We start from the raw sequence: 21,163 nt of genomic DNA on the forward strand, positions 1-21,163 counted from the left end.
TTTGGACCCTCAGGGCCTATAAAGTTTTTCCTGTCACTACTTAAATCTTTATCTCCCCAAACAAGAATCACTAGATTCTGAGAGTCAAAGGCATAAAGTGGTAACACTTTTTGGAGATTAAAGCCAATAGCCAAGTTAAATAGTAATGAAAGTGGAAATTGGTTCAAGCTGCTAACAGTTATTTGTAACTAATCAGTTATCATGAAATTACTTACCTAAGTCCTCCTTCATCTCCCATTGTGACAGGTCGCTGTATTGTTCTATGCCACCACTCTCTATCAAGGAATGGTTTTAGTTTTAAAAAGGAAAGAAGAGACCACAAGTCCTTTAAAGAATTCTGAATTGGAGTACCTAAAAATAACATGAAATAGTTACAATTCTATAACCAGAATATCCAATCAGTATATCTATCTAGCTGAATTGAGACAATAGCTCAAAATGGACACTCTGTACCAGGCACACCCACCATCAACCTGTGACTATAATCCCTTCTTAGACATATACGTAATCTCAAAATACAGTTTGCTCTAATTTTTAGCTCTCATTTGCCATACTAACAAATAAAAAAAAAACTACAGACCCACTAAACTCAACTTTCTCCTTACCTAGAAAATTTCCTTGACTTAAAAAAAAAACTTTATTATTGAGAGTATTACAGATGTCATACCTTTTTTTTTTTTCCTCCATTGCTCCCCTCCATCCAGTTCCCACCCTGCACCATCCAGTTCCCACCCTGTTCTGTCTCATTGATCTATTTGCCTGTTCTTGTGCCAGTACCAAGCTATTTTGATTACAATGGCTTTGTAGTGTAACCTAATATCCAGTATTGTGATCCCTTCAACTTTGTTCTTCTTTCTCAAGATTGCTGTGGCTATTCATGGTCTTTTTTGGTTCCATATAAAATTTTGGAGTATTTGTTCTAGATCTGTGACATATGCCATTGGTATTTTAATAGGGAATGCATTGAATCTACAGATTGCTTTGGGTAGTTTGGACATTTAATGATGTTAATTCTTCCAATCCATTGCTTGCTTGATTTTTAAATCAACAGCACTAGCAAGAAAGCAAAAACTAATATGATTTTATATTCTCTTCCCCATCCTCTAGTAAAGCAGACTCTAAAATGGCAAGTAGAGAAATCAAGATTCTAATTGAAGGATTAAAGTATCTAATAAATGTCCACAGTTCAAGAGTGAGTCTAGTTGTCCCATAAACTGAACAAGTCAAATATTTTATTAAATGATTGCTAGGATTAATATTGGAACAGTCTTTATATCCACTTGAAGTTTACAAAGTTACCTCACTAACTCACTTAACAATACATATTTGGGAATTAATTTTTTAAAAAGTGTAATGCTATCATTACCTGTCAATACCCATTTTCTTTCTGCTTCTAAATGAAGTACAGCTTTAGTCTGCTGAGCATTTGGATTTCGTATGGCATGTCCTTCATCCAGGATCACTCTTAGCCACCTTATGCTATGTAATGGACTATCACCTTTCATCTGAAATAAATGTTTCATATGAATGAAAAACATAAGAAAGTAAAATAGTAGTTTATGTAATTTGATAAGTAATATGACTTAGTATTCTCAATATCAACTTACTATGTGTTAGGTATGGCTTTAAGCATTGCATACATTAAATTAGGGAATGTTTACAAGCTTATGAAGTATTATTACTCTTTTTTCACAGATGAGAAAATTGAAGCACCAAGATGTGAAGTATATTGTTCAAAGTATCACAGCTAGGAAGTGGAAGAGCTAGCATTCAAAGCCAGGTAATCAAACCAGGCTTGATCTGCTGTGATCTTGGTCCAGTACACTGAAGTACTCTGCCTCAGATTAAAATCCTATATAATAAAAGGGTAATATGCAAATTGACTGAACACTGGAATGACTGGTCACTATGACGTGCACTGACCACCAGGGGGCAGACGCTCAATGCAGGAGCTGCCCCCTGATGGTCAGTGAGCTCCCATAGGGGGAGCGCAGCTCAGCCAGAAGCTGGGCAAGTGCAGCGGCGGTGGCAGGAGCCTCTCCCGCCTCTGAGGCAGCACTAAGAAGCAGCAAGCTGAGCGGTAAGAAGCAGTGGGCAGGCAGGTGGTAAGGAGCGAGGGCTCCTGGACTGCAAGAGGGATGTATGACTGTTGGCTTAGGCCCGTGGGGAGTGGGCCTAAGCGAACAGGCAGACATCCCCCAAGGGGTCCCAGGCTGTGAGAGGGCGGAGGACGGGCTGAGGAACCCCCCACTGAGTGCACAAATTTTCGTGCACCGGACCTCTATATACTGATAATATAAAAATTATCACTCACAAGAAATACTTGAATACAACATAACTACTTTCTTTTATGTAAAAGTAAATGTGCTTATCAGAAGACTGGAATTTTGCCTGGCCATTGTGGCTCAGTGGTCGAGTGTTGACCTATAAACCAGGAGGTCAGGTTCAATACACAGCTCAGGCACATGCCCAAGTTGCAGGCTTGATGCCAAGTGGGGGGCATTCGGGAGGCATCCAATTCAATGATTCTCTCTCATCATTGATGTTTCCATCTCTCCCTTTCTCTTCCTCTCTGAAATCAATAAAAATATATTTAATAATTTTAAAAAGACTGAAATTTTCATAATAAAGTATTTTCAAAAATGTTTTAACTTAAAAACTGGAATTATAGGCAAACAACAATTAGACTTTTACATAAATTGGGAAACACAAATTTCAGCTACGAAAAAGCTTATTTTTAAACTGAGACAATCAAATCATTGTGATAGAAAATAATATTCTATAATAGTTAAAAGAAAATTCATTTACAAATTGTTATGTAGTTAGTTTAAATTCAAATTTAAAAATTGATTTTTAAGTGTTCTAAATGGAATGTATTCCTACATTAATATCTAAAGGCCAACTATTTCTTTTGCATAATATTAAAACATAAATTCCTGTTTATTTACTGTGTATTCTTAAGTATTTAGAAAGAAAAAAGTATGAAGCTTACATTTTAGAACACTTGAGAAACCTGAAGCATATTTTTTAAATTAAACTTTTGAAAATCTCTGAGTATCAGTATACTTACTCCATAGTCATGAGTTAAAATATTGTAAGTAGTCAAAACAATATCCTGTTTTGAAAGCAAAGCCGGGTCTCTAATACGATCAGGACCATAATAAACATAAAAATTCAAGTGCACATCTGATTTTATATGTTGTCCAAACTGGTCCTAAAGGAAAATTAGAAATATTTTAAATAATAAGCAGATTAGTATCAGGTTTAGTACTGACTTGGTATAGTCAAACAAATCACACTACTAAAATTACATAACATCAAGTTTCCTGCAATCTAAACTAAAATAGCAACAATAAGAATACTAATTATTATTTTATTGTCAGGAAAACTGGCATATATACTATAATAATACACTATATAAATTTTGCTTGGACCTACCAATGAGCAGCCACTTCATTTTTGACAGAAAAATACTACAAAGCTTCTTTAAAACAGTAATTAGTTCTTTTTTAATTTAATATTTTAATACACAGGATCTTTAATGCTTCCAGTTACTTGGTAGACTTAAAAATATCAAAATTAAACAGTAAAAGAATAGCAACCAGTATTTTCAAGATAGTAGATAAAGATTCAAACACAGTATCCATTTTCATTCAATATAGGCCTACTACATGCCTGGTACGAAGAAGAAAGGTAGTACAGCTAAAAAGAAAAATAAGAACTGGTCCCTGCTCTCTTTGAAGACATGATCAGTTTTTAAAACTTGAGTTTTTATTTTCTTAACATAAAAACAATATATGTGGATGAGTCAGAGCAAAAAAAACACACACAAATGATTAGAATAAAGACAGACGACACCAAAGAGAAACAGCTAGGAAACCATTTAGGTGAGAGATGATGAAGCCCTAAACCCAAATAGCATAGAACAGAATGGAAAGAACAGGTGTAAAAGAAACTCAGAAGGAACTCCTGGAACTTGAAGACTAATTAAATATGGAATATCTTCATGAAAGCAAATGCAAAGAAGCTGCTATTACTTAAAGTGACTGCCTAAGGGTACTGTGTAATAAAGACATAGGGAAGTTTAAAATAAAGAAGGGGAGAAGCAGAATAAAGATGAGAAAGAGATGATGAGTATTATTTCAAATGACATTTAAAATTTTGGGTTACTACAGAATATCTGACTAGAGAAGAATACTGAGGAGATGGAAGATGGCGGCGGTATAGGCAGACGCGTCCCAGGTCGTGTCCCGGAGCAAATGGAGTGAGCAGCTGAAACTAGTAACATCCATCCCGAATTGGCGAAATTGCTCAGCTGGTGAGACGGTTTGCAGCCGGGAAGAGCAGAACTCCCCTGGAAAGGTAAAAAAAAAAAAAAAAAAAAAAAAAAACCAGGGATTTGGGCAGGAAAGTTTGCAAGACCTCTGAGCCCAGAGAGTCGGAGGGAGACCGCGTGGCAGACAGCCGCGTCCCTTGGGACAGGCACAGCTCCTGACGGGGGAAAGGAGAACCACGGGATTCCTGGCGCCGCCGGGGGAATTGAGAGCTGGGTTCTGTGATCACAGAGGACTGAGCCTAAAGGGGGCAGCCTGAAGAGCTGACCAGACCATGCAGTCCTGGTAAGAGAAGAAGCTTACAGAAACCAAGCCTTCCCCGTTTCCGCGGCCGGCGTTTGTTTGTTTGTTTTCACTGAATCCTGTTCATGGGACATTTCGGATACAGACACTCACCTGTGCTGAAGAGAGGGAGAGGGTGCGGAGGAGTGGAATCTGGGGAGAGACTGAGGAGAGAAGGGGGGCCGGGAGAGGTGGCAGCGAATTGAGTGCTGAGACACCCCTGAGCCCAGGACTGGGGCAGCCATTCTCTCCAGAGAGTGAGACTCCTCCCCCCAGCCCCCAGGCAAGGAGCACAGCCACACCCAGATTCCACCTTGTAGGAGATCAAGGATTAAAATAACCTGATCAGTTCCTGGGAGTTAACAGGGTCTGGCCTATAGAGGGATTTTCAATCCCAGCAACAACACAGCACTGGTAACTATTACGCAGCCAGCTCTGGGCAGTGAACTTCCACTGGACAGAGAGGCTCTATAGCCTCAGAGGCCAACCCCAGAACACTGCCACCCAGAGGCTGACCCACAAACTGACTCTTTGCTAAACACAAAATAAGGCAGTCTGGGAAACAAATGCGGCTTGCTTTAAAATAAGGACTGTGGTTTACAACACAGAGGAACAGTGTATCACAGGGAAACTCAACACTCTCCTGAATACCTGGCAGGTCTAAGGCGAGCCACACTGAAGAATAGAAGAACCGAAGGACCTTCACTACTGCAATACTTTTTTTCTTTTTTCACCTTTTAACTAAGAAACCAATTTTTTTTCCTTTTTTTTTTCTTTTCTTCTTTTTTTTTCCTCTTTTTTCCATCACCTGATTTTACCCTTTTAATTACTACCTTCTTATTTTTCACCAGTATTATTACTGCTACCATTTTACCATTTTTTTTTAAAGTGCCATTTTATTTTCTCTTTATTTTATTTTGGGATTAGTGTTCTCCATTCTATTTTCATCGTTATATTATTGGTTGTTTCTAGTTTGCATTCATCTCCAGGGAGCTGTTGCTGGAATTTGTTGGGATTAATGGCTGTTCTATAGGAGTATTCTCCTCATATAAAAAAGTCTCTTCCCCTCTTCCACTTCATTCTCTCTTTTCGCTCTTTTTTTTTTCTTTTCTTTTCTTTTCTCGCTTTTATTTTCCCCCCTCCTTTTTCCCAATTTCATTTTTGCACTCCTTTTTTTGGTCCCTACTTTTCTTTTCTTTTTTCTCTTTTATCTTTTTCTCTTCCTTCTTCCTTATCCCCTAATTCTCTTAATTCAGGTGGTCACCTTTATTTGGGGTTATTAATATCGTGAATATATTTGTGTATAGTGCCTGGTACGTGGTGCCTTGTTGTGTTGTATTTTGTGCCTTTAAATCAACGCAGCAGATCCAAGCAACAGCAACCTCCTGAGCACCACACCCTCTGCTGAGGAACAGCAGCTGTACGTGAAACCTCGCCCCACCAGCCAGAAGAGCCACCACAGCTGTGAACAGCACCCACCAGAGGAGCTGCTGCCAACTGAAGAGCAGCTGCTACCGCAACCGCCCGAAGAGCAACCACAGACCAAGGAGTCACTGCCACCAAGGGAGCAGCCACTGAACGACTCAACATCTAGATATGTCAATGAGATCAAACATGGGTAGACAAAGAAACCCCCAAAGGAAAGAGAAGGAGGACTCTCCAGAAAAGCAGCTAAGTAATACAGAGGCATGCAACATGACAGAAAAAGAATTCAGAATAAGAGTCCTAGAGTGCATAAACCGGATGGAGGAAAAAATCGACAACCTCTGCAAGAAGCAAGAAGAAACAGATGAAAAAATCGATAACATATGGAAGAAGCTAGAAAAAACAGATGAAAAAATCAACAACTTAAGTAAGACTCAAGAAGAAATGAAGAGTGATATAGCTGCAATGAAAAACTCCATTGAAAGTATCAACAGTAGACTAGGAGAAGCGGAGGACCGAATTAGTGAATTAGAAGACAAGGAAGCAAAACACACCCAAAATGTACTGCAATTGGAGAAAAAAATGAAAAGACAGGAGGAGAGCCTAAGGGAGCTTTGGGACAACATGAAACGAAACAACATACGAATAATAGGGGTACCAGAACAACAGAAGGATGAACAAGGATTAGAAAACCTATTAGAAGAAATAATATCAGAAAACTTCCCTGAGGTGGGGAAGAAAAAAGTCACTCAAGCCCAGAGAGTCCCAAACAAGGTGAACCCGAAAAGACCCACACCAAGACACATCATAATTACCATGGCAAATGTTCAGGACAAAGAGAGAATCTTACAGGCTGCAAGAGAGAGACGGAAAGTTACATACAAGGGATCTCCCATTAGATTGTCAAATGATTTCTCAACAGAAACACATCAGGCCAGAAAAGAGTGGACGGAAATTTACAAAGTGATGCAAAGCAAAGGACTGAATCCAAGAATACTCTATCCAGCAAGGCTATCATTCAAACTTGAAGGGGAAATAAGAAGCTTCACAGACAAAAAAAGGCTAAGGGAGTTTATCACCACCAAGCCAGGAATGCAAGGAATGCTAAAGGGACTGGTATAAAAATAAGAAATAAAAAGCTCAGAAAGAAAACAGCCACACAAAAACAGAAATGGCTACAAACAAGTACCTTTCAATAATAACTTTAAATGTAAACGGACTAAATGCTCCAAACAAAAGACATCGAGTGGCTGAATGGATAAAAATACATGACCCATACATCTGCTGTCTACAAGAAACCCACCTCATTAGAAGGGACTCACACAGACTGAAAGTGAAAGGATGGAAAAATATCTTTCAGGCAAATGGAAAGGAACAGAAAGCTGGGGTAGCAATACTTATATCGGACAAAATAGACCTCAAAATGAAGGCCATAACAAGAGATAAGGAAGGCCACTTCATAATACTAAAGGGATCAATACAACAAGAAGATATAACCCTGGCAAACATATATGCACCCAATGCAGGAGCACCCAAATTCATAAAAAAACTCCTGGAAGATATCAAAGGAGAGATCGACAACAATACAATCATAGTAGGGGACTTTAATACACCACTGACAGCACTGGATAAGTCCTCTAGACAAACAATCAGCAAAGAAACAGCAATCCTAAATGACTCACTAGATCAGATGGACTTAATAGACATCTTCAGAACACTTCACCCGAAAGCCAGGGAATATACATTCTACTCAAATGCTCATAAGACATATTCAAAAATAGACCATATATTGGGTCACAAGCAAAGTATCCCCAAATTCAAGAAAATTGAAATCATAAAAAGCGTCTTCGCAGACCACGATGGCATAATATTAGAAATAAACTACAATAAAAACAACCCAAAATACTCAAACAACTGGAAGCTGAATAGCATGCTATTAAATATTGGTTGGGTTACCAATGAAATCAAAGAAGAAATTCGAAACATCCTGGAAACTAATGACAATGAAAACACAACAATCCAAAACCTACGGGACACAATGAAAGCAGTCCTGAGAGGGAAGTTTATAGCTCTACAGGCCTATCTCAAAAAACAAGAAAAAATGGTAGTAAATCATCTAACTCTACAACTCAAAGAATTAGAAAGAGAGCAACAAGAAAACCCCAGAGTGAGCAGAAGGAAGGAGATAATAAAGATTAGAGCAGAAATAAATGACATAGAGACCAAAAAAACAATACAGAAAATCAATGAAACCAAGAGCTGGTTCTTTGAAAGGATAAACAAGATTGACAAACCTCTAGCCAGACTCACCAAGAAGCAAAGAGAGAGGACCCAAATAAACAAAATCAGAAACGATAGAGGCGAAATAACAACAGACCCCACAGAAATACAAATGATTGTTAAAAAATACTATGGACAGCTCTACTCCAACAAACTAGACAACCTGGAGGAAATGGACAAATTCCTAGAAAAATACAACATTCCAAAACTCAGTCAGGAAGAATCTAAAAATCTCAACAGGCCAATAACTATGGAAGAAATTGAAGCAGTCATCAAAAAGCTTCCAGCAAACAAAAGCTCAGGACCAGATGGCTTCACAGGGGAGTTTTACCAAACATTCAAGGAAGAACTAAAACCTATCCTCCTCAGACTACTACAAAAAATCCAAGAGGAAGGAACACTTCCAAGCTCATTCTATGAAGCCAGCATCACCCTAATACCAAAACCAGGTAAAGACAACACAATGAAAGAGAATTACAGGCCAATATCCTTCATGAACATAGATGCCAAAATCCTCAACAAAATCTTAGCAAATCGGATCCACCAGTACATCAGAAAGATCATACACCATGACCAAGTAGGATTTATCCCAGGGATGCAAGGATGGTACAATATCCGCAAATCAATAAACGTGATACATCACATAAACAAATTGAAAGAAAAAAACCACATGGTCGTATCAATTGATGCAGAAAAAGCATTTGACAAAATTCAACACCCATTTTTGATAAAAGCTCTCAGCAAGGTGGGAGTAGAAGGATCATACCTCAACATAATAAAAGCCATATATGACAGGCCCACAGCCAACATCATACTCAATGGACAAAAACTAACACCATTTCCCCTAAGAACAGGAACAAGACAGGGATGTCCCCTTTCACCACTCCTGTTCAACATAGTACTGGAAGTGTTAGCCATTGCAATTCGGCAAGAAGAAGAAATAAAAGGCATCCAAATTGGAAAAGAGGAAGTAAAACTGTCCTTATTTGCAGACGACATGATATTATACATACAAAACCCTAGAGACTCCATCAAAAAGCTACTGGACTTAATACATGAATTTGGCAATGTAGCAGGATACAAAATTAACCCCAAGAAATCTGAGGCAATTCTATACACCAATAGTGAACTTTCAGAAAGAGAGATTATAAAAACAATCCCGTTTACCATCGCACCAAAAAAATTAAGCTACCTAGGAATAAACTTAACTAAAGAGGTAAAAGACCTCTACTCAGAAAACTACAGGACGTTGAAAAAAGATATAGAGGAAGACATAAACAGATGGAAGAACATACCGTGTTCGTGGATTGGTAGAATCAACATCATTAAAATGTCCATACTACCCAAAGCAATCTATAAATTCAACGCACTCCCCATTAAAATACCAACGGCATACTTCAGAGATCTAGAACGAACTCTCCAAAAATTCATCTGGAATAAAAAAAGACCCCGAATAGCTGCAGCAATCCTGAAAAAGACCAAAGTAGGTGGGATCTCAATACCAGATATCAAGTTGTATTACAAAGCCACTGTTCTCAAAACTGCCTGGTACTGGCACAAGAATAGGCATATAGATCAATGGAATAGAATAGAGATCCCAGAAATCAGCCCGAACCAATATGCTCAATTAATATTTGACAAAGGAGGCAAGAACATACAATGGAGCCAAGATAGTCTCTTCAATAAATGGTGTTGGGAAAATTGGACAGATATATGCAAGAAAATGAAACTAGACCACCAACTTACACCATACACAAAAATAAACTCAAAATGGATAAAGGACTTAAATGTACGACAGGAAACCATAAAAATTCTAGAAGAATCCAAAGGCAACAAAATCTCAGACATATGCCGAAGCAATTTCTTCACTGATACAGCTCCTAGGGCACTTGAAACGAAAGAGAAAATGAACAAATGGGACTACATCAAAATAAAAAGCTTCTGCACAGCAAAAGAAACCATCAACAAAACAATGAGAAAACCCACTGTGTGGGAAAACATATTTGCCAATGTCATATCTGATAAGGGCCTAATCTCCAAAATTTATAGGGAACTCATACAACTTAACAAAAGGAAGATAAACAATCCAATCAAAAAATGGGCAAAGGACCTAAATAGACACCTTTCAAAAGAGGACATTCAGAAAGCCAAGAGACATATGAAAACATGCTCAAAGTCACTAATCATCCGAGAGATGCAAATCAAAACAACAATGAGGTACTATCTCACACCTGTCAGAATGGCTATCATCAACAAATCAACAAACGACAAGTGCTGGAGAGGATGTGGAGAAAAAGGAACACTTGTGCACTGCTGGTGGGAATGCAGACTGGTGCAGCCACTATGGAAGACAGTATGGAGTTTCCTTAAAAAACTGAAAATGGAACTCCCATTTGACCCTGTGATCCCACTTCTAGGAATATATCCCAAGAAACCAGAAACACCAATCAGAAAGGATATATGCACCCCTATGTTCATAGCAGCACAATTCACCATAGCTAAGATCTGGAAACAGCCTAAGTGCCCATCAGTAGATGAATGGATTAGAAAACTGTGGTACATCTACACGATGGAATACTATGCTGCTCTAAAAAGGAAGGAACTCTTACCATTTGCAACGTCATGGATGGAACTGGAGAGCATTATGCTAAGTGAAATAAGCCAGTCAATGAAGGAAAAATACCACATGATCTCACTCATTCATGGATAATAGAGACCATTATAAACTTTTGAACAATAATAGATACAGAGGCAGAGCTGCCTCAAACAGATTGTCAAACTGCAGCAGGAAGGGTTGGGGGGCAGGAGGTAGGGAGGTAAGAGATCAACTAAAGGACTTGTATACATGCATATAAGCATAACCAGTGGACATAAGACATTGGGGGATAGGGGAGGCTAGGGGACTGTCTAGGGCGGGGGGATAAAATGGACACATATGTAATACCCTTTGTAATACTTTAAGCAATAAAAAAAAAAGAAGAAGAATACTAAGAAAATTTAATTATTGGCTATAATGCAAGTGTAGATATGGACTTTAAAGTTTTCATCAGACAGAACATGAAGCTATAGAAGTGATTAAGATTTTCTAAGGAGAACATGTCCATGAGAAAACAGAGCCTGTAGCCTACACAACACCAATATTTAAAGAGCAGGCTTGAGGATCTAAGATGGCGGCAGATTAGGTGGAAGCTGTACTCATATCCTCCCAGGACCAAACTGGAATTACAACTAAATTATAGAAAAATCATCCTGAGTAATCAACTGGAGACTAGGTGGAGAGAAGCCTATAACCAAGGACTTATAGAAAAGGCACATCAAAACTGGTAGAAAGCATGGAGTTGAGAGGGCTGGCCAGGCTCCCACAGTGGCAACTGAAGTTCCGAAGGTGTTCTCTGAGAACTCTGGGATCTAAACCCCAAGCGGGGCTCCCCAACTCAGAGCACCAGAACTGGGAAAGGTGTCCATATAACATCTGGCTATGAAAAGCAGTGGAGTTTCTCTCTGCCATCAAGATGACTAGAGATGTAGGCACCCTCTTAAAGGGCAACACACAAAATTTCATTTGCAACCACTCACCCTGGGCTCCTATGGAGGGAGGGCAGAGTGGTCTAGAGCTGCATGAGGAGAGACCAGGGTTTGTGGCTCTGGGAAGAGAGCTGAGAGGTCAGCCACCAGGATCCCTGTGCTGAGTCATTCTCCCATACTACAGAAGCCATCTTTCTCAAGCAAAGCATTCCTCTTCATACAGCATCAGCCTGGGGGGAAGCAATAGCCCCACCCATTGGAATCCCTCTCATCCCACCCTGTGGAGCTTAAACCTAGCTGAAGAAACCAGCATGAGTCTCTTTAAGTGACTGAGCCCAAATGCCAACCTGTAGGCAGAGGCAGATCTCTGGGTGCTTTGAGTCTTTGCCTGAGATGCTCCTGGGACCAGGGCTAGTAAAAGCAGACCTTGGTGTGCAGCTTGGTCCTTTCTACATGCACCCAGGTTCAGCAGAGTGAGTCACAAGCTGTGTAACACAGATAACTCCCAACTGATTGCCCAGGGCCAGACACAGACAGCCTGTGACATTGGCCGGTACCAGAGTCCCTCCAAAGAGGCCCAGAACCAATACACCCAGTGGCTAGTTCCAGACAACAACAGAGCAGGTTCCAATAAGCTTCACAAGCAGCACATCACAGGGAGATCTCAGCAGGCACCAGACCCTGCTGAGTTGAATTTGGCTTCATGTGATCAGCAACTGCACAGCAACCTGCACCCTGTGTTTAGAGTTGAGTCTCATTGTCACCGGGCCTGAGGATTGATCCCACACCCGATCAGACCAAGAGCAATCAAAAGGGGGCTCACATAACATGCACAAAGGACATTCTTAGAGCACTGAGCTCAGGTGATCAGAGAGACTGTGCCATTGTGTCCCCCAGGACACCTACTACATAAGGCTGCCCTACCAAGACTGGGAGACACGACAGATCTACCTAAAACACAGAAACAAACATAAACAGACAACCAAAATGGGAAGACAAAAAAAACAGTCTCCAAATGAAGAAACATGAGAATTCTCCAGAAAAGGTAAATAAAATGGAGGTAATTTATCAGATACTAGAGGCCCGGTGCACAAAAACTTGTGCACTCAGGGGTAGGGGGTCCCTCAGCCTGGCCTGTGCCCTCTCGCAGTCTGGGACCCCTCGGGGGTGACCACTTGCTGGCTTAGGCCTGCTCCCCGGGGGATTGGGCTTAAGATGGCAATCAGACATCCCTCTGGCAGCCCGGCAGCCCCAGGGGGATGTCCATTTGCCAGCGGGAAGCAGACCTAAGCTGCAGTCAGACATCCTTAGCACTGCTGAGGAGGCAGGAGAGGCTCCCACCACCACTGCTGTACTGGCAGCCATCAGCCTGGCTTGTGGCTGAGCAGAGCTCCTCCCTGTGAGAGCGCACTGACCACCAGAGGGCAGCTCCTGCATTAAGCATCTGCCCCCTGGTGGTCAGTGTGTGTCATAATGACCAGTCATTCCCAGTCCTTCAGCTGTTAGGGTCAGTTTGCATACTACATATTACCCTTTTACTATATAGGATAGAGGCCTGGTGCACGGGTGGAGGCTGGCTGGTTTGCCCTGAAGGGTGATCCGGATCAGGGTAGGGGTCCCACTTGGGTGCCTGGCCAGCCTGGATGACGGGCTGATGGCTGTTTGCAGCTGGTCACAGCCCCTTCAGGGTGGAGGTCCCCACTGGGGTGCCTGGCCAGTCTGGGTGAGGGGCTGAGGGCCGTTTTCAGGCTGGCGGGTGACTGAAGCTTCCAGCCTTTTTTTTTTATTCTGGGATTTATTTACCTTCTATAGCTGTCACTGGAGCTGAGAGCCGGCTCCAGCTCTGAGGCCCGGCTCCAGCTCTGAGGCCGTGGCTGGTTGAAAGCAAGTATCTGGGGTTTGTTTGGCTTCTATAATTGAAACATTGTTGCTGTCCTGCTCACTCCAGCTCTGAGGCCACGGCTGGCTGAAAGCAGGTATCTGGGTTTGTTTAGCTTCTATAATTGAAACATTGTTGCTTCCGGAGCTCAGAGCTGGGCCGCGGCAGGCGGGGAACCTTGGCTTCCTCCATCACTGCAGCAAGCAAGCCTCATGTTCGCTTCAGCTGCGTGGCTGCCGGCTGCCATCTTTGTTGGTAGTTAATTTGTATATCCTGCTGATTAGCCCATGGGAAGCATAGCGGAGGTATGGTCAATTACCATGTTTGTCTATTATTAGATAGGATAGTGCTCAGGCTATTATAAGGATGCTCAACAGCATGAAAAAGGACACAGAAACCATAAAAAAGGACAAGTCAGAAATGAAGAATGGCTTATCTGAAATAAAGAAAACACTGAAGGAATAAACAGTAGGCTCAATGGAACAGAGGATAGAATCAGTGATTTAGAAGATAAAGTAGGAAAAAACACCCAATTAGAGCAGCAAAAAGAAAAATGAATTTTGAAAAATGAGTATAGTTTAAGGGACCTTTATGACAACATGAAATGTAACAACATCCACATCATAGGGGTCCCAGACAGAGAAGAGAGAGAGCAAGGCATCCAGAACCAATTTGAAGAAACAATGACTGAAGACTTTCCTAACGTGGTGAAGGAAAAAGACATACAAATCCCCCAAAATAAGATGAACCCAAAACCTATCATAATTAAAATGGCAAAAGTTAGCCCAGCCAGCATGGCTCAGCGGTTGAGTGTTGACCTATGAACCAGGAGGTCAGGGTTTTATTCCCAGTTAGGGCACATGGCTGGGTTGCAGGCTTAATCCCAAGAGGCAGCCGATCAATGATTCTCTCTCATCATAGATGTTTCTATCTCTCTCTTCCTCTCTGAAATCAATAAAAAATATATATTTTTTAAAATGGCAAAAGTTAAAGACAGAGATAACAAAATGATAATCTTAGAAGTTGCAAGAGAAAGGCAGTCAGTTACCTACAAGAGAGCTCTCATAAGACTATCAACTGATTTCTCAACAGAACATTTCAGGCCAGAAGGGATTGGCATGAAATATTAAAAGTGATGAGAATGTCAGGATCACAGATTATGCCCCTTCTCGCTCCAGTTCCCAGGGAGTAGTGTTAACTGCCTACCACCACAGCAGCAAAGACTGGGCCATAGGAGAGAGCCATGGTCAGGGAGGGGAGGAAGCCACCTCGAGCATAATGCTGTCCAGGTCCGTCCACACTGTTGCAAAAGTTGCAGATATGGCCAGTATGAACCAAGAAATCACCAAAACTAAGGAGAAGCCTCCATTTGATCGATCAAGTTCCCATGGATGAACTATCTATGGAGGACTATTGGAATGAAATTGACAATTTCAAGAAATCTAGTGAGAACAGACAAAATCAAGAGGTGGTGGTTATCAAAGAGCCTGACGTGGGTGAATTAGAAGAGTAGCTGAAGGAGGCTGGTTTGTCTAATCTCTTTGGAGAGTCTGCTGGAGATCCCCAAGAAAGCATGGTGTTTTTATCAACATTAACCCAAACCAGGCAGCAGCTGTTCAGAAATGGGTAGAGAATATCTCCCAGACTTTAAGGAAAAAGAACAAACAGTACCACATTCCTGTTGTCAGAGACATATTTGCTTAGTAGGCAGAGTCAAAAGAAAAAGCTCCAGGTGGCAGTGAATCACAGTCAGTTAGAATAAATAAAAACAAATACCAAGGAAAAGATGACCAGGCATCTATCCTAGTTGTTGGTGAAAGAAGCTGATGCCACTGGTGCCTGAGGAGGCACCTGCCTCTGAAATAGTTATCAACCTGGAGGTATCACCTGCAGAGCAAGCCGTCAATCAGAAAGACAGCTCCAGGATAGGAACCAGAAAAGCAAAGGCAACAATGCCCCATTACCTAATTTCAGATTGCCAAAAAACAAAACAGGTACCACCAGGATTGGTAACCTAACTGCCCAGGACATGAAGAAAGTTTGCTATTTAGCCTTGATTGAACTGACCACCCTCTATGACAGCCGTGGGCAAACTACGGCCCGCGGGCTGGATCCGGCCCGTTTGAAATGAATAAAACTAAAAAAAAAAAAAAGACCGTACCCTTTTATGTAATGATGTTTACTTTGAATTTATATTAGTTCACACAAACACTCCATCCATGCTTTTGTTCCGGCCCTCCGGTCCAGTTTAAGAACCCATTGTGGCCCTTGAGTCAAAAAGTTTGCCCACCCCTGCTCTATGATGTACTGGGTGTTGAAATGAAACAACAAAAATAAAGATCGAGCCCTAACTGGTTTGGCTCAGTGGATAGAGCGTTGGCCTGCGGACTGAAGGGTTCCAGGTTCAATTCCAGTCAAGGGCATGTACCTTGGTTGCGGGCACATCCCCAGTAGGGGGTGTGCAGGAAGCAGTTGATCGATGTTTCTCTTTCATCGATGTTTCTAACTCTCCATCCCTCTCCCTTCCTCTCTGTAAAAAATCAATAAAATATATTCTTTTTAAAAATGAAGATCAAAACAAAAGATTCTGACCTTTTTTGTGTTCCACTGACAGTATTGTTAGAACAAGATCAGAGGAAAGTACCAGGAACTCAAATATCCTTGATATTTCAAAAACTGATTGATTTTTCTAATTGAAGAGGGAGATTTGGAAACTGACAGCCTCTTAAGAATACCTGGAGCTGTCAATAGAATCAAGAATCTTTGCCAAGCCCTAGAAGCAAAGTTTTATGAAGGGACTTTTAACTGGGAAAATGTCAAGCAGCTCGATGCAGCCAGCCTGCTGAAGCTGTTCATCTGTGCGCTGCCCCAGCCACTGTTCAGTGTAGAATACCTCAAAGCCTTCCAAGCTGTCTAGATTCTTCCAATCAAGAAGCAACAACTATAGGCTTTGAACCTTCTTGTCATCCTTCTGCAGGATGCAAATCAAGACACACTGAAGGCCCTGCTTGAATTTCTCCAAAGAGTAATAGACCATCATAAAAGTAGCAATGGTCATGGCCCCCAACCTTTTCATGTGTCAAGCATTGAGTTTGAAGTTCAGCAAACATCGAGAATTTGTAAAGTTAGCTGGTACAGCTAATGCCATGCACTTATCAAAAACTTCTGTGGACAATTCCCAAGTTTCTTGTCAACCAAATGAGGAAGCAAAACACCAAAAATCTTAAGAAAGATGAAAAAAATGAGAAATTGATGAAGAAAATGGCTTATGACCAAGAAAAATATGAAAAGCAAGATAGGAGTACAAATGATGTAAGAAAACCTTGAAGATATGTATTTATACAGGCTTTAGTACTGTTTTTAGTATCACACAACAAAGAGTTCTGCATGTTTTTGTTGTATGACTTAATATACATTCACTAGGTCCTGGTACTACATATAAGATAAAGTCATCAATAGCGATAAGTGTACTCCTGCAATTAGTAATGCTCGACAGTTGCTCAGGTGTTGGGGATTCAGCATGTAAGCTGTTAATTGGTAGGTAACAAAGGAAGATAAGACCAGCATGTCTCAGAACACATCCACTCACGCATATACAACCAAGGACTTCCTGGAGACTCCAGCTGCCCAGGAAATGTGTAATGTCTAGTGAGTAAAGAGTCCCTTGTGTGGACCATGGGTCTTTTTTCTTCAATGTTTCTCATCTATGAAATGGGGAAAAATAACCCACAAAGACAGATAGGTCAATGTGTATGTTGTGCCTCAGATACTTCCTGGACTTCAGTAAGTATTTAAAGGTTCTTAATTGGATAATAAGAGGCATTTGGATAAAGTTAGTTACAATGGAGAAAATTAAAATTTTTCAGAAAAGAAATATTTAGACTGTTATAATAATACATTAAGAGCTGGGTTTAAAATAATGAAATATACAAGAAAACACATTTTTGAAGTGAGTTACCAAAACTCTAACTTGAAACCTTAATATGAAATGGAAGGATTTCTATTATTCTATTTATGGTGAAAACACCCCCACCACCATCACCATTAAGGTTAATCAGTTGCATGCTGCCATCTTGTGGCATATTGTGGAAATGCAATTATCAGCCTTAGATATTTCTGCTTTGGCCTACTTAAGGATCCAGTAATTGCAGGGGGAAAGGGGAATCTCCTTTATTCATTGATAACTGTTACAAAATAAAATTCTCTTATCATTTAAAAAAAAAGATGAAAACCAAGTACCTACAACCAAGGCTACTTTACCCTGCAAGGCTATCATGCAAATTTCAAGAAGTAAAGCGCTTCAAAGACAAGAAAAAAAACGAAAGGAGTTTATTACCAACAAACTAGTATTATAAGAAATGTTAAGAACTTGATGGAAGAAGAAAAAAGATCAAAGAAGGAAGAAAGAAGGAAGAAGAACATCAACAACAGAGGAACATAGTTAAAAAATAAAACGGCAATAAATATGTACCTATCAATAATCACTTTAAATGTAAATGGATTAAATGCTCCAATCAAAAGACAAAAGGTAGCTAAATGGATAAGACACACCTCAGAACAAAATATACACACAGAGTAAAAGTAAAGGGATGGAAAAAGGTATTTCATGCAAAAGGAAAGAAAAAGAAAAGCTGGGATAGCAATCCTTATATCTGACAAAACGACTTTAAAACAAAGGCCATACAGGATACAAAGAAGAATACTATATAAGGATAAAGAAAGCAATCTAACAAGAGGACATAACCCTTGTAAACATTTATGGACCCAACATAGGAGCATCTAATACTAAAGCAAATATTGATGGACATAATCTCAATAAATTTAAGAAGACCGAAATTATATCAACTATCTTCTCTGACCAGAATGCTATGAAACTTGAAATTAATCACAAGAAGAAAACTGGAAAACACAAAGACATGGAGGCTAAATAACATGTTATTAAACAATGAATGGGTTAACAATGAGATCAAGAAAGAAATCAAAGGATACCTTAAAACAAATGAAAATGACACAACAACCCAAAATCTGTGAAACAAAGGGAAAGTAGTTCTAAGAAGGAAATTCATAGCATTACAAGCTTATCTCAGGAAATAAGAAAAAGCTCAAATGAACAACTAATTTCACTCTTAAAGGAACTTGAAAAAGAACAACAAAGCCCAGAGTGGATAGAAGGAAGGAAATAATAAAGATCAGAGCAGAAATAAATGAAATAGTTTTTAAAAGCAACACAAAAGATCAATGAAAACAAGAGTTGGTTTTTAGAAAAGATAAACAAGTTTGACAAACATTTAATGAGACTCATCAAGAAAAAAAAGAAATCACAGATCTAAAATAAACACTCCCCGATGAACAAAAATAGATCCAGAGACAAATGGCGGACACTGGGGCGGTGAGGGCTTGCCCTCCAGGGTGGGAGTGGCTGGTGGGGGGGTGTGGGGGCGTCAATCTGGGAAAAAGGAGACATATGTAAAACTTTAAACAATAAAAAAAGAGCATTTCACCCATTAAAAATAAAATTTATAGGCTGAAAAAATATACTCCCAAAACTTTATATGGAACCAAAAAGACCCCGAATAGCTACAGCAATCTTGAAAAAGAAGAACAAAGTTGGAGAAATCATAATAATGGATATCAAGTTATACTACAAAGCCATTGTTATCAAAACAGCCTGGTGCTGACACAAGAACAGGCATATAGATCAATTGAACAGAACAGAGAGCCCAGATATCAACCCAAGGCATAACACTCGATAAATATTTGACAAAGGAGGCAAGAGCATACAATGGAATAAAGACAGTCTCTTCAATAAATGGTGTTAGGCCTGCCTAGTGTGGCTCAGTGGTTGAGAGTTAACCTATAAACCAGGAGGTCAGAGTTCAATTCCCAATCAGGGCACATGCCTGGCTTGTGGACTCAATCCCCCAGTGGCGGGCATGCAGGAGACAGCTGATCAACGATTCCATCTCATTATTGATGTTTCTATTGCTCTCTCCTTCTCCCTTCATCTCTGAAATCAGTAAAAATATATTTTTTTATTTTTTTTAAAGTCAATGGTATTGGGATAATTGGACAGATACATGCAAAAAAGTGAAACTAAACCACCAACCTACACCATACACAAGAATAAATTTAAGATGGATAAAAGTCTTAAATGTAAGTCATGAAACCATAAAAATCTCAGAAGAAAACCTAGGCAGCAAAATCTCAGCCATCTCTAAGCAGCAATGTTTGCAAATACATCTACTAGGACAAGGGAAAATAAACAAATGGAACTACATCATAATAAAAAGCTTCTGCACAGCAAAAGAAATCATCAACAAAATGAAAAAGGAGCCCACTGTATGGGAGAACATATTTGCCAATGACATATCTGATAAGGGGTTAATGTCTAAAATATACAAGGGTTTCATACAATTTAACAAAAGGAAGACAAAAATCCAATTTTAAAGATGGGCAAAGGACCTAAATAGACACTTCTCCAAAGTGGACATACAGTGAAGTATGGTAGCAACCATTTCAGGTGGAAACTGTAGTTTAACTCTAACCCTGTTGTTTGGCTTAACAATAGAAAGGTTACTTTGATTTTCTAAATTGTACAAGTCATCCCATTCGATTGAATGCCTTATTGATTGAATGACTATTCCATTGATTGTTATCATACTGGTCTTAGAGAGCACATTCTACTGTACCTGGAAACAGGACAGCACAATTACCCTAAATTGTTTTAGTGGCCACAGGTGGTGCGTTCCAGCTGCCTCAGTGGTCCCGAGACTAGGACAGCACAATTACTCTAAATTGTCCTGACAACTCAGTGATCTGGAGACCCAAAACTGTAATTTAGATAACATGCCTAAGTTTAACCCAGGTTACCCAAGGGCTCTAGATAATGTATTTCTATCAATTCAGTGACCCCGAGACCCGAAACTGTAATTAACATGCTTAATTCTGCTTCTGTAATCTGCTTTTTGGGAGCCAGGTGCCACATTCCACACCCTGGGATGTAATCAATACCTTTGTGATTTTTGCCTATATAAGTCTGGTTTTGTCATCATCTTATTGCTATGAGATTTGGGAATGGCCCCTCATAGTCCCGGATTGCAATAAATGTGACTCTTTAATTCGACTTCTTGAGGCGTCCTTCTGTGATTCGCAGGGTACATTACAACAACAGTTGACCAAGAAACATATGAAAAAATGCTCAGTCACTGATCATCAGAGACATGCAAATTAAAATGACAATGAGATATCACCTCATACCTGTCGGAAGGGCTACCATTAACAAATAAATGACAAGTGCTGGCGTGGATGTGAAGAAAAGGTAACCCTAGTACACTGCTGATGGGAATGTTAATTGGTGTAACCACTATGGAAAGCAGTATAGTGTTTCCTCAAAAAATTAAATATGCAACTGCCATTTGACCCAGTGAGCCCACTTCTA

The 21,163-nt window shown here is 40.1% G+C and overlaps 1 protein-coding gene and 1 pseudogene across 5 annotated transcripts in view; one reads left to right on the top strand and one right to left on the bottom strand.

Annotated features, from left to right (window-relative positions):
* The window catches only part of HLTF (helicase like transcription factor), a 169,386-nt gene that overhangs the window by 33,355 nt on the left and 114,868 nt on the right, over positions 1-21,163 (bottom strand). For all 5 annotated transcript variants that reach the window (XR_004973922.1, XM_036348324.1, XM_036348322.1 and 2 more), the window contains 3 exons: positions 3,071-3,214; positions 1,367-1,505; positions 216-351 (listed from right to left, as the gene is read on the bottom strand). Coding sequence is in view for 4 of the 5 variants with exons in the window: in XM_036348324.1 (XP_036204217.1) it covers positions 216-351; positions 1,367-1,505; positions 3,071-3,214 (419 nt within the window). In the remaining variant the exon portion in view is untranslated. The remainder of the gene's footprint in view (positions 1-215; positions 352-1,366; positions 1,506-3,070; positions 3,215-21,163) is intronic.
* On the top strand, positions 12,872-18,131 carry LOC118677544 (annotated as a pseudogene).

The sequence above is a fragment of the Myotis myotis genome, unplaced genomic scaffold (assembly GCF_014108235.1).
Source record: "Myotis myotis isolate mMyoMyo1 unplaced genomic scaffold, mMyoMyo1.p scaffold_m19_p_2, whole genome shotgun sequence".
Classification (NCBI taxonomy): Eukaryota; Metazoa; Chordata; class Mammalia; order Chiroptera; family Vespertilionidae; genus Myotis; species Myotis myotis.